Source organism: Pagrus pagrus (assembly GCF_965226575.1).
Source record: "Pagrus pagrus genome assembly, chromosome: 13".
In the NCBI taxonomy this organism is placed as follows: domain Eukaryota; kingdom Metazoa; phylum Chordata; class Actinopteri; order Spariformes; family Sparidae; genus Pagrus; species Pagrus pagrus.
In genome coordinates this window covers 10,221,030-10,234,886 of record NC_140197.1, presented here as the reverse complement: position 1 = coordinate 10,234,886, position 13,857 = coordinate 10,221,030, and the positions used below count along the sequence as shown (strand labels likewise).

The following is a 13,857-nucleotide window of genomic DNA, read 5'->3' as shown; positions in this document are numbered from 1 at the left end:
CACATGAGAATGAGTGAATTGGTGCATTTCCTTTTCCTGCGTCAGTTCAGGGCGTTTCTTGCTTCCGTCTGTGACAGAATCCAGTAATACAGAGGTCATATTGTTGCCGCGGCCTTCTCACACATGGCAAATTCCTCTAGTGGCAATAAGGCCTTCATTCATCCATCTTCTGTAGTAATGTGCAGTGCAGGCTGGTTGGGTTTCCTCTCTGTGCTGAATTGCTGACAGCAGATGAGCACCATCTGACACTACGCGAGAGAACAAATGTGAGTATGACGTATAAATGTTATGATAGCATTTTGGTGGAAAGACTATTTGTTAATAGCAAGCTCCTGAGAGAGAAGATGTTCACCCTGCTGAGCTGCTCAAGAACACAACACCTCACATTATTAAAACTTTAATGGGCACATCTTCAATTCTACACATGAACGGGGGGCCCACAGCTCAGTTTAGCACAGGGAACATCCAGTGCAATAATCTCTTAGTACATGTAGATTCATAAAAAAAAGACAAACTGTTTTACTCTTACACTTTGAGCTTAGATTGTGGGATTCAAAGGCACAAATGTCTTCTAAAACATCAGTGAAGAAGCTGTATAAATTAGCTACACTAGGGCTATATGATACAAATTGTGAATATCTCAATTGACCCCACTTCATAAGCAGTGAAGCTAACACATTTAGCTAGCAACAGGCCGGTCTACTGTGCTGTCATGATCAACAGGTCTCAGGTGGAGGCAGGAGGGCGCTCGGCTGCCGCAGAGATCTGAGCCCATCCACAGCTGCGTCAAGCTGGACACAGGAAGCCACAATAAGAGCACGGGATGAAATGTGTTGCTTTCAAAATAAAAGCCACGCCTCATCAGGTCCAATACACACAATGGTACAAAAATACTGACTTTTGATCAGTGGTGGAAAGAGTGCTGAACAGTACAGTTACATTATTATAATAAAAATAAAAATACTACTCAATTATAAGTAAGACTATTACTTACAGCTATTAAAATGACAGTCTAAGTTACACTACTTACTTAGTAAAAAGTATTCTTCCTTAAAACAGGACTCATACTATTATTCACTTTTTAACAGTTGATATTTAATGCATCATCAATAGCAGGCATATAATAAAACTAGTGTCTCGCTTTTTATGTCCATACATCAGTCTTTTCATTGGCCTGTTTGTGGAAAGCCTTGTTGACACACCAGTTTTCCCGGGCCCTGGGTCATGAGAGGCCCCTAAAAAGCACCTTTAAATAATCTCTGACCATTTAAATAATTTGTTGGAGAGGCCTTTGGAGATCATCTTGTCCCGGGCACAAGCGAGACTATCGACGGCCCTGCATGGGAGGGGCCCATTAAACAATCTTATGTACAGGCTCCAGAATTTCTTGCTATGCCCCTGCCCATGGAAACATGTGGACGGGCCTGGGGATAGAACCACAGCACTGTGAACAAAGGACGACCCAGTCAGCCAAACCGGTATAAATTTGGTATCATTCATTTCCAGGCTGGGACTGTGTGGGTGCAACAACAGACTTGAGTGGTGAACCCCAAACTCCTCTAAAGTCTTCTGTAATCAGGTCAGACAAAATACTTCGTTTGTTTTTGTCATAAAAATGTGGTTTATTTAGTTTTATATTGTATGAAGAGGACTTCTAATTACCACAACAAATGCCTTTGTTACTATGTGTGTAAGTAAATTTGTTGTAATTTGTTTAGCACGTTAGCGGTTACTTTGCTAGCTTAACTGTTTCCCTGAGTAACATAACCCTAGCTAGTTTTAATAAGAATTAGCCTTGTGTAGCTTAATAGCTAACCAACATTTTCTCTCTAACTTAACCAACTAGAAAACGCAGCGGAACTGTGTTTCCTATTTTAGTTGTATAACGTTTCGACTTAGTAAATTGATATACAGACGTTTTATGTTGAAGGCTGTGACCGGAAGTGCCTGGTGTTGTTGTGAAACCGACTTAACATTTGTGCCCTCCTCCTCCCCAGCATCACTCGCCGGCTCACAGCTTTCCGCAGAGCCGAGCAGGAGTGCACCGCCGCGGGGAAGATGGCCTCAGTGTGTTGTATTCTGCAGAGCGGAGTGTGGCGGTGATCCTGGCGGGTTTCGGGTTTCCTCACAGTGTTTTTCTCCCTGAGGATGAGAAGACAGCCCGCAGGAGCAGCAGCAGTGGTCGCACTCACACTACTACAGGACAGACTGCACTGCGTGATGCAGATCAGAGTCCAAGAGTTGACATCCTGCTGTCAGGAGGTGATGATGGTCTCTCTCCTCGGCTCGCCTGCTCCTCTGTCGTGCCCCCAAACGTCACGATGTTAACGTTTGATTCACTTGTTTTTCATACAAGTCGGTACATCACACTGCATCTTCACCGGGACTGTTGACTGTCTTTTCCCCCACAATCACACAGGACATCCAACGCTGGACTGTTTGTGGTAACCACTGGAGGACTTCACATGTGATTTCTACGATGATCTGACGGCTGTAAAGTGAGAGAAACATTAATAGAAGTCACCTGGCGTCGCATCTAATTGGCTGGCCGCGCTGCACATGATGGCCAATAACAACGAGCTACAAGTGAGTTTACCAACTTCTGCTCTGTTATTGTGTTAATGTGACTGCTGGAGCTTCAAGTCCATAAACTTGTGTTTGTAAAGGTCAAATGTGGGAAACATCTGGAGATGTTGTAGTGGTGGGAGGAGGTCTGTGATGGAAATACTCAAACTATTGTTTTGATGATGTACTTCAGTAAAGTCAGGGTATTTGCCAAATACAGATTATTGAATAAGAAAGGTGAAAATTGAAGCTGCAGTTGAAGGTCAAGTTCCAAAAATGCTAACTCCTACAGTTCCCTTGATGCAGCTAGATAGTCTTTCATGAGACCCTCTATGCCTGATAAATACCCATCTCAAGTCCAAACACCAAATTTGTAAGGCATCTGTTATTAAATTGCAGATTTGTAAATATGGGAAAGATAGCCATGTTCACGACTGATGTAAGAGTTACAGCTAACAACTTGCTAATTGATGAATGTACTATTCTGATCAATTAGTTGATGAATGATTTGCAAAGTATAAAACAGTGAAAAGCAACAAATCCTCACAGTTTAAGAAGCTGACTTGAACTATCAATCTGTTATATAAAAAGTTGCAGATTATTTTGCTGTTTATCTAATAATCTTTTCAGCTCTACCCCCCATGATGAGTAAACTGATTGACAAGTGCCCCTTAAATGAACCTCCCTTTGGTTCCCAAATGCCCTGGCCATTGCTCCCACACCTGAACCACACAATTTGTTAGACAAAATTAGACCAGATTTGGTAACTGTCATCTAAACACTGTAGGATCCTTTACCTAAGTGACAGTATTAAAACCAAAGATACTCACATTACGAGTACAAATCATGGAAATTCCCCTAAAAGTATTATCAGCAAAATGTACCTAAAGTTTCAAAGGTATTCAATCTACAGAAAAATGACATCATTTCATCGTTAATACTGACGCACAGCTGTTCAAGGAGCATTTCACTGTTGTAGCTGGTCGAGATGAAGCTAGTTTATGTTCTTAATAATGAGGGAGCTCACTGGCACTCAGCCAAGGCATCAGGGCCCTTCAGAGGTAGTCAATGGGGTCGTGTAAAGAAAAGGCAACTTTTTATTCGTTTTCAAGTGTTTTCGCTAATCTCTGCTTTGTGGGTGGAATGACATAAGCGTTGAGAAACATCGCTTTGAACTAATAATAAGCTTACTGTGTTTTCAATACAAAATATAAAACAGAAAAATAACCAGTAACTAACTTCTCCTGTCAAATAAACACAGCGGAGTAAAAAGTAAAATGTTTCTGAATTGTGTTGGAGTGAAAGTAGAAAGTAGAATAACATCTAAATACATATGTATAAGTGCCTCAAAAGTATACTTTAGTACAGAACTAGTAAGTAAGATACTTTCCACCACTGAACGCTGTTGTTATTATTGATCAACTCAAATAGCAGGAAAGACAGCAGTTTGATAAACTTTGTTTGACACAGTTGTGACAATAAATACACAAAGCATTTGAAGCACTTGGAGAAAACTGTACAGCAGCCTGCACTTTCTTTATTATGATAGTTATTAACCAGCAAATGTAAAGCAGAATAATATTACAACAAAGGAGTGCTGCTGCTGTCCTGAATGTCTGTGCCGCCGCTGTGACTTCATTCAGTGGCCAACATATACAAAGAGCCAGTGGACAAACCGGATATTTCCAGGCCAGAGTAGGACTGTACCTCCATTACCAGTGTGACCTTCTAACAATTTTATTTCACACACAAAAGTGGATAAACACCATTTCACTGATACAATTACTACAGCCATGGCCTCCTCTGCAGCCTTGATACAAACTAGATTTCCCAAAATTAAATGCAACGATTTCCCATTTGTGACCAGACAGTGGCCTCTGGGTGGAGTCAGGGGTGAGTCATGGAAGGCGTTGTGGTGTCAGAGCCTCAGGTCTGATGTAGAGGGGTTAGGTTACAGTCACTCTGGTGTCAGCCCGATCCAGGACGCAGCGGAGGGAAGCGTTAAAAATTTATGGCCGGTTCAGCTCATGCCAGGAGACGGCACATTACTGTCACAAACCTTTTCACACAGCTAAACAGAGCATGAGCAGTGGACATTGTAGTTTATTTAGTCAATTTTAAAACCTTCGATTTGCTACAGGTCTACACAGCTGAATGAAAAACAGTGTTACAAGAAGGATTATTAATTGATGTGTGACTGCATGTAATTAAAACAATGGACCACTCATATTTCCTGTATCCAGCCCTGTGTGGGTTTGGTGCAAAAATGTATAAAAAAAAATAATTGCGAGGCAGTGTTTCCCAGTTCTCCAGATCAGCTCGTTCACACTCCATCCTTCACACAGTCTATTTGACACTGCTGAATCATTTGTTGTGAGTAAAAACTGACTTCTTCCTTGACATTTAGTTTCCCTGAACGGAGAGGGAGCCTCCAGTGTTTCTTGGAAAGCTGTACTGCCTATTTTGGCACTGGAGCAGTAATAGCTAATATGGGCCGTATAGTGCTTCCTGTAGTGTCCAGTGTGTAAGGCCGTCATATTTAAAGGGATCTCCACAAATTTCAAAGATTTGTATAAAGTGTGTTTAAAGGTCTTGGGGGGTACTACTGCCTTTGTGAAAATAGTCATAAAGCCTTTGGTGGCTCCAGAGGAAGCTGCATGTCATCTGATCAATTTCCTCAAATTATGTCACTCAGTAGGTGGGGTGCATTATGGGTAATGTAGGCAGCATGATTTGCCGAAAGTGACGTTTGTTTGACTAATAGCTGAAGCTCTTGTCAAGATCCAAAAACACTGGATACTGCATTTCACATATTGCAACTTAGTAGGATCTTTTGTTAGACTTAACCTGTCTAGTAAACGCCCACGTCTTCCATAAACAGTGTGACGGTTTGTAAAGCAGGCTTTCGGTGATACATTTGCATTCTTCACACCCTGACCCAAGATGGCAACATCAGGGCTACTTTCTCAGACTTTAAAACGCTCCCTCCAGAATCACAGAGGTCATAATGTTTTCAGAGTCAGTAGTGCTGTTCTCGCTTCTCACCATAAGTAAATTAACTCAATGTGAGAAATGAGTGAAATGCATCTTTTTGCTCAATATCTGTTTAAGATTTTTCGTATTGTTCATCATCACTACATTGAACTACAGTAGCCCATGAGCCATATACAGCACAATTAACTGTAGATTTCTGCTGCCCTGCGGTGTCAATGACACATTTGGCCAGATGACTGAATCTATAAGACTTTGACGAATACCTGAACTGCCTGAACTGGTCTGATGAATTCGGCCTCCCTCTGTCACAGTGACAGTGGTTCAGTCATCATTACTGCAGGCCAGCGGACAGGCAGCGAGCAACGACTGATTGAGATCAAGGGGCCATGTTGGTAATGATGATAGGCTGGACCGAGGCACAGCGGTGTGCTGATTGAGCTGGCTTCATCGCACACTTCCCTTTTATTTCTCCTGAATACCTCACCAAGCCTTTACTGTTGCCTCCTATTCGAGGTCAAGACTGCTGGGCGCACAGAGGAAAATAGCTGACATGACCCTGTCTATGTTCTCCTACTTCCTCCCCCTTGCTTTTTTTAAAAACACATTATTCATATATGCACAGAAGGAGGCCATCAGTGTCACCATCAGTGTAAAGTGTATCTTAGCTGTTAGTGTTTTTCTGCCCTCTCTATCTCGTTTGCCGCTCTCACATTAATGCTGGCCCTCTTCCACCTTCAGATGACTTTAAGGAATGTAAATCAAGTCTCCTGCTGAGGATATGAGCTCTGCACTGAGCCGATAACATAACATACACTTTGAGGTAGCTTATACACTCTGTGGCCGCCCGCTCATGAATTCTTTATTTCTGTTAGTTTCCTGTAGTTATTATCTGTAAGTCAGAGGAGCTGATACTTCACTCAGTGGTGAGCAGCAGAGATCCCGACCAAATGACTTTTTTATTGATCATGCAAAAGAGCAAAGGCAACTTTGTCCATTTCTTTAATGGCATCGGAAGACTTTTGATTTTAGAAGCACTACATGCCGAGGTCTGATGGTCCCATATATGTTATAATACACAGTAATGTCTTGCATCACATTCACCACAATGTTTATCTCCAGCTGCCACTGCTATCGATAATAGGATTAGGCGACTGTGGACTTCGCTGTGTCTCTGACCTCCTACGAGGGTAGCATTAGTGCCCTCAGTCAGACTCACACACATATACAACCACCCCCCCACCCCCACATCCAGTCCATCCAGCCTGAATCCAGGATTACACTGTGTCTGCAAAAATCTGTCTCTCCTCCCAGACACACCAGTAGACAAGCTTGTATCTGTTGTAACACAGATTTGATGCATTGACGGGACATCTTAATGGCATTCATCAATAAACCTGATGAGTGCCTCCAGCCCTAAGCTCGCTCATTAGGGTGCAGTCGAGCGGACCCAGTTAGTGCCAAGGAGGACTGCTGATATCTAAAATGCCAATGTGGAGAAAAAAATCTGAAAAATTCAAAGTATCCCTTCAGGCTGGTGTCCATGATTCCCTGTGTTTTCATGCTGGACTAATGGCTGCTTCTACTGACCTTTCATCAGGCCCATTTCCATTTAGCTAACCAGTCTGAACACCAGCTGTTGTTACTATATACCATCCATCCACCAAGCTTTCAGAGGATTAGTTATCACCAAGCCAAAAGGAGGAAGAAAATAACAAAATACAACAGAGATCCTGGTGAAGGATAGACTTACTACTGGTTGCACTGGTTACGTTTGCTGAGCTACATTTTGGCTTTTTCTAAGCTGGTTGTGTGTTTTAGAGCTTTAAGGGATTGCGGTATTACAGGATTGAAGAATGTGCTGCTAAGAAGGACAAGTTATAGAATTGGTGTTACGCTGGGTGAGCAACATATCGCAAATTCAATCTGGAAATGATATTTCTCTCAGTATGACTCGAGGATAGGAAGGTCACAAAGGAAGGGAGCCATTTAGGAGCCATGTGTTCGCCTGAGAAACAGGCATTGATTGGTTGTTAAAGTAGTTTTGTAATGCCAGTGGGCACTGAGGCTCAGCTCTGCTTGTGAAATAGCTTACGCTGTGGTGTTTGTCCTCACTCTGAGGTAAAAAGGGCAAACAAGAAGAGGTTTCATATTGAATCAGCAGAATAGCATATAAGTAGAGCTGATCGATACTGACAAAATCAAACATGATATCATTGATTTAGTGCCTTAAACTGAAGATGTGCTGATATTTTGTTTTGATATTGACCCTTTCAAACATTTGACTTAAAATTATGGATGGTAATTAGATATTAAATTGTTAATAAAAAAAAATCGAGAAAACAACCTCGCTACTAGATCCCTTGAGTACCTGTTCTGGATCATCATTATGATCTTTATCAGCAGATGCAGTTTGCGCAGTTGACCGTATTTCCAAAGTGAACGATGAAGCAAGAGGAACTTTTGTGACTAATTAGCACTGGCATGTTCCTTGCTGGCTATCACGTAAGTGGTTGGCTCATCAGGTACAGTAATCCATACATCACCAAGCCTTTAAAACTAAATATTTCGAGAAACACACACAGATTAATTTAGCTGTGACACTCCATGGTGTGACCAGGCCTTAACTGAAGGAGGCAGCTACTCAGAGATGGCAGCACCTGGCAGCTGGATACCAGACTTCTCTTGTTTATTTAGGAGGGACAATGCAAAATATATATATTGTACCAGATCTAACTTAAAACTAACTTTAATCTATAGTTTCTTGGTGGAGCTTGGTACGGATGCGTAGGTTACAGAGGAAAACGATGAGTTGTAGTTTGAAAAACACCCTGAAATAAACACCTGAAAAGCAACACTAAATTCCCAATAGGGCACAGACAGCAATGCCAACATTAAAAAAAGAGGTTTTAAACAGAAGGTTCATTAGTATAAGAAATTCCCAACCAAAAACTAGGGCCCAATACTGTCTGTATTCAGTGTGTTTTAGCTGATTGTCCTTCAACCATGTTTTTAAGTTAACTTTGCTCCATTAAATGTTTAAATCATGGCAAAATGTGGTCCTGGAGATGCCTATTGTAATGGGAACTACTACAGTCTGTCCGTGAATTATATATAGCATTACAACAGGGCAAGACACGGTCACAAAACTTTATAGTTGTGTAGTTGAGATCAAAATGAAGGCTGAGTTTGAAGATGGGTGTGTAGTACACAGTACTCATGGGTCAGAACATCAACATGTCTATCGCAGCTGGTGTGAATCCATCATAAGATGGTCTCTAGTTAGAAACTGATGCAGAAAGAAATAGAGGAACCTGTGCTGTGTGACCTGATTGTGGTTACACCTGAGGCACATGAGATGAGTTATCCCGCCACTGTGCATAGGTCATGTGATAGCCTCTGTGTTGTGCTATGGGAGTGGTGTTGGGTTTAAGGGGAGCACAGACCTGAGGCTTCACCAGAGTGGCGGCGCACTCGGCTGTGATGCCGCCCTCAACAGTGGACTGTCTGTTCCTGTCAGCCCAGAGGTCGTAAAAGTGAGACAGACAGGGGAAAAAACAGCTATTATTACCTACTTGAGACAGGGAGACAGACAGGTAGTCCAACAACAAGCCTGCCCTTCCAAATGTAACCCAAACTGCAGCCATTGTTGTTATTAAAGTCTCTCAGGCTGGACTGCTGGAACAGTGGGATACTGAGGCACAAATAGCAGCCAGACGCCATTGTGATTTTTTTTTTTTACCCAGCACCAATAATGCGCAGGGGATTATGGGAGTTGTAACTGGAGGAGTATTAATAGTCTGTAATGAATAGGATGCTGCATCTTCAGGGGGAAGTCCAGGGAATAGACAGAAAAGAGAAAGTTCTGAAGAGATGTGTGGCTGGTAGTTTTGGGACTTTACCAACTGTCTTCTTTGCAGCTGCTGCCATGTGATTTGTTACTGGCAGTATAGCAGTATTATGAGCTCTGTCTTGATCCTCTTCTTTCACATGACTCTAATTTTGGGCTCATTATGAAGCGTAGCTTGCTATATTTGCTTCTGAATGTTCATGCCTTTCATTTTAATGGATAAGGCTGCTAGTTTTTTCTAAATGACAATATATTCCATGAAATGACCAAACATAATAGTGAATTAATCCTTCAAAAATAATTGTATAATGCTGTATAGTATACGTAGTTTACAATGTACAGTTGTTTATCATTTCACAACACTAGCATTGCAAAACAAAACTAGGTTTGAGTCTTTTTATGCTACATGACAGAAAAAACAAAACTATATTTTATAAAGTGGAGTGGGGAATGAATCGTGTCGTCTCACAGCCCAAGGAATAAAGTTGCTCTGTAGTCTGGTGGTATGGCAGTGGGTACCTCTGTATCCTTTGGGCTCTGTGGAGACATCTCACGTCACTATAGTACAGATGTTTACTGATGTCTAGCTGTTAAAATATTTTTACCATTATCACAATGTTCAGCGTATTAACATGCTAACAATGTCACTGAGGCTGATTTGACCATTTGGACCTAATGATTGTGCTAATTGAACAGTAAACAAATCAACAAAATTATTACAGTTAATCTTTATGGGGCCAGTGGGAGGATATGGTAATGGACCAAATTTTACAGCAGTCCATCGACGTGTAGCTAAAATCTATTAAAAAAAAAATAAAAAAACAATGAGCCACACTGTTGCACACTGTTCCTTCAGTGTTTGCACTGTAGTTTATTTTGAGCTGATCCCACATACACCATCCGGCCATAAATATTCTCTAGTGCATCAAAATATAGTCCCCAACAAATGCATTATACAGTTGTTACTCCTGTTTGAGTAACATTTGTTCCAGACTACAGTGAGTAGCTGTAGCTATTGAGACTTTTTTACTTTCAAACAAATTAAACGTAGGAAGATGTAGGAAGAGTAGGAAAGAATTTAATTCTTCAGACTGAATACTAGGATGGCCTAAAACACTGTTGGTTTTAGTCTTCGTACTGGATTTATTAAGAATATGAAATAATTCCAACCTACAAACTGTTGTCTACCTCAGGCCGGGCTCACATTACAGGAGTGTCCGGATTACAGACTCATCAGGGCCACCCTGATAAATATCGAACATGTTTGATATCTAGGATTCAAAGTCCGGACGACAGTGATTGTCATTACGTCATTTCTTTCACAACAGCCAATGAAAGAGATATCCTGGAGCAGCTGACTGTGTTGCCAAGATACGGTAAACAAACCTAGCACTTGAGGCAAACGTTAGTTTGCATACTGCTGTTGACAGAAAATAAAACCAACAGTTAAAGTCTCACCTCGTTTTCTCATTGAAGAATAGACAGCCTTTGTTGACCGCATCACCCCGACCATTTTATCATCTAGACGTGCTTCTCCTGCTTTTTTTCTCAATGCAAAGTATTGAAGTTACTACAGCAAGTTGTCTCTATTTGTTTACATTTGAGATCAAGTGAGGGGGATCACGTGAGGCGCTGCACCGCTCCCCCTGGCACGATAATCTTAACAAAATCCTGTAGTGTGTGTTGCACCATTATTTTCAAGTTGTGTATTGTGTGCAGGTTTGAGATTAGAGAGAAGAACATCTGTGAAGATTCTCTTCGTGTGTGATGCAACCTGATCGGTTAGGATTTTAAAAGTCCTGTAGTGTGAGCGCAGTGGAGGACTGAATGTAGTACAGCTGTCACAAATGGAAATGGAAATTTTCTGGGGATGTGCAGATGAGCCACTGCTGTGTGTGAACTACAATGACCTAGAAGCTCATTGCCTTCACTAATGGGGTCTTGATTTCATTAACCATTTTACTGTAATTAAAATAACACAGATCTGTAAACATGTGTGCAGCGTGTGTGTTTTTCCTCCACTTACCCTGTGTTTTAAAAGTGCCACGCTATCGTAATCAACAGCATCAGTAAAGAGGGATAATCATCTGCATTATAGAATGGACCTCTTATCCCCCTCAGCCCTTCTGCCATAATCATTTTTAATCTGCTTTCCATGTCCATTACCAACATGCCTGCTCGACCATGCCATTACATAGCGGGGCTCTTTCCGCTCCCCGTGTCCCCTCCTGACCGCTGTAGGTGACTTGGGAACATACTGCATGTATGACTACTGCATGACTAAAGCATCTGCCATAAAGCATGTAAGTGGACATGTTATCTTCCAGATACAGGAGTAAGAGACAGATAGGCAATCTTGTTAACCACAGATTTAAACGCATGTGTGTGATTTTCTGGAAAAAATCTCCCATGGACATCCGTGTATGATTTACGCAACATCTGAGTTTGGATTTTTACCCAGGCAGCGGGGGATATGCTAATGGATCATGTATCTCATTCATGTTTTGAGCTGTCGGATTCCTCTGAGATTTCAGCGCTGTTAGATGCTGAATTATGGAATTGAACACATTACTGGAAAATCTATATTTAGTGCATGGTGGTACAGCACTTTTCATCTTTCTTTTAACCATTCTGCTGGAAAACTTCTCCCGCCTTCACCTGTGCTATCCTAGCACCATGTGCATGTTTATGCGTGTGTGTCCATTTGCCTGTAGATTGAAAAAGTAAGAAAGTCAAGCAGCAGCATGGCTTTTTCGCCAGACACCATCTGTATCCCTCAGTCTATCCCTGTGGGCTCATGTCACTAGAAGGAGGAAGTGTAGGATATTCTGTTAATATGGACCCTGAGATGGCTGGACGGCTGCAGAAATCCCCACGTCAGACATCATGGCCCCATCACACAGCGCTGTGCAAGCCTCACGCCTAAGCTGGTAGCAACTTAATACTCAAACACTTGGCATCAAACGTTTAACTACTTTTTCGGATTACAGTCCTCCATTGAGGCTTCTGCCTTTATGCAGCTCAGACGACTCAGAGTGTGTTCTGATTTGTTCAGGATGGATATCATTCATCACATGAAATATCATTCAGCCCTAGTCCTCATCTAGTCCTCATCTCTCAAAAAACAGGGAGAATATGGTATTTTCCCTGTTTTTGCGTCTGTCTTTTTTATCGCCATTTCCAACATCCACCTCCCCAGTCTGGAAAGATAACAACTGGAGCATGACAGTGGTTAAAGTAGCCATGACTGTAAAGCCATGAAGTGCCTCATTGGTTCCCCTCTGAGTAACACCCTTATTCAGGTTGACTGTTGTAGGTCAACAACTTTGTTTGCTGCCTTTTTTATATGCAGGTAGTGCTCAGTGGAGCATTCACAGAAACGTGGGCTGTGTCTATTGGATTCACATCCAAGGACCTTTTTACCTCTGAGCTGGTCAGTGCCTGCAAATGACTACTGTTTATTTTATGAGCCTGAATATACTGGCTTAGACACAGCTGCTGGAGAAGATGACTTTTCAGAAACTTTTTAGTTTTTGCTCGTTCAGCAAGTGTATTTTCATATTTTTTCAGCGTCGTCCACCTGTCTTGTTTTGCTCAAGCTGCTGCTACATGCATGACAGAAGTAGATTAAGTATCTGGACTATAGAGCCTTTCTTATTGGGGGTTTATGCTGCCTTATTCCTTTAGAGGCCTGAACAGAGCAACTGTTTGTTGCTGCAGAGTTCACAATGGACAAAGCCGGGAACACAAACACATAAGCGTTTACTGAAGTCTCTTGAGAAGATCGACCCTTTCACAAAGATGCCATTCATGCCGTGGAGCGGACACTGCTGCAGCACACAGCCACAGACAGATGTGCACTGAAACACACACAAGACACTTTCTCACCTAACATTCAGCACAGTCTTTCTCCTGTTTACTCAGACTGGAAGAATCATCTCCCCTTATGCACGTGATGTCTTCATCAAGCTTTGGTAGTGCAGCGGACATACATACAGCCATGTTGCACTGTAAAACGGCAAAAGGAGATTTGGCAACAGAATTTCTCCTGGAATATGAGGGATTTTAAGGATTAACAGGCAACACACACACTCAGTCCAAGGTACATTGTGTAAGCCGTTAACTCATTCATAGAGGGCCAGAGTTGAAATTGTAATATGAGAGTATATATCAGCTGGGAATTCTGTATTTTGTTTAGTCTGTGTTCTCCTGGTCGTAAAGGGGATAATGTTGGTGGACTTGAAGATTAAAATAAGAATTTTCAAAATCGATGCAGCAGGGGCCGAGTTATCCTGACTTCTATTATCCTGAGACACTTCCCATAATGCAGCTAGATAACGTTTTTAGTTTGACCTCTTTACCCACATATATAACACTACACACACCATGAGCATATAAGGAGACCTGAATACAGCATTGAGACAACTAACTCCAAGTTCAACCCTCTTCTT

At 41.8% G+C, this 13,857-nt stretch overlaps 1 protein-coding gene and 1 long non-coding RNA gene across 3 annotated transcripts in view; one reads left to right on the top strand and one right to left on the bottom strand.

The window, feature by feature from the left end:
* Positions 1-384: 384 nt before the first annotated feature.
* LOC311267396 lies at positions 385-1,992 on the bottom strand. Its single transcript, XR_014623833.1, has 2 exons — positions 1,917-1,992; positions 385-791 (listed from the first exon to the last, which is right to left on the bottom strand). It is a non-coding gene; the product is annotated as an uncharacterized lncRNA (long non-coding RNA).
* A 1-nt stretch (position 1,993) lies between these two features.
* Positions 1,994-13,857, top strand: part of pkn1b (protein kinase N1b) — a 34,826-nt gene continuing 22,962 nt past the window's right edge. The window contains exons 1-2 of one of the 2 annotated variants that reach the window (XM_084370455.1): positions 1,994-2,262; positions 2,420-2,586. In XM_084370455.1, coding sequence (XP_084226581.1) covers positions 2,560-2,586 — 27 coding nt within the window. In that variant the 5' untranslated portion in view covers positions 1,994-2,262; positions 2,420-2,559. Of the gene's footprint in view, positions 2,587-13,857 lie in introns of both variants that reach the window. The other variant, XM_084370454.1, reaches the window with a different exon arrangement.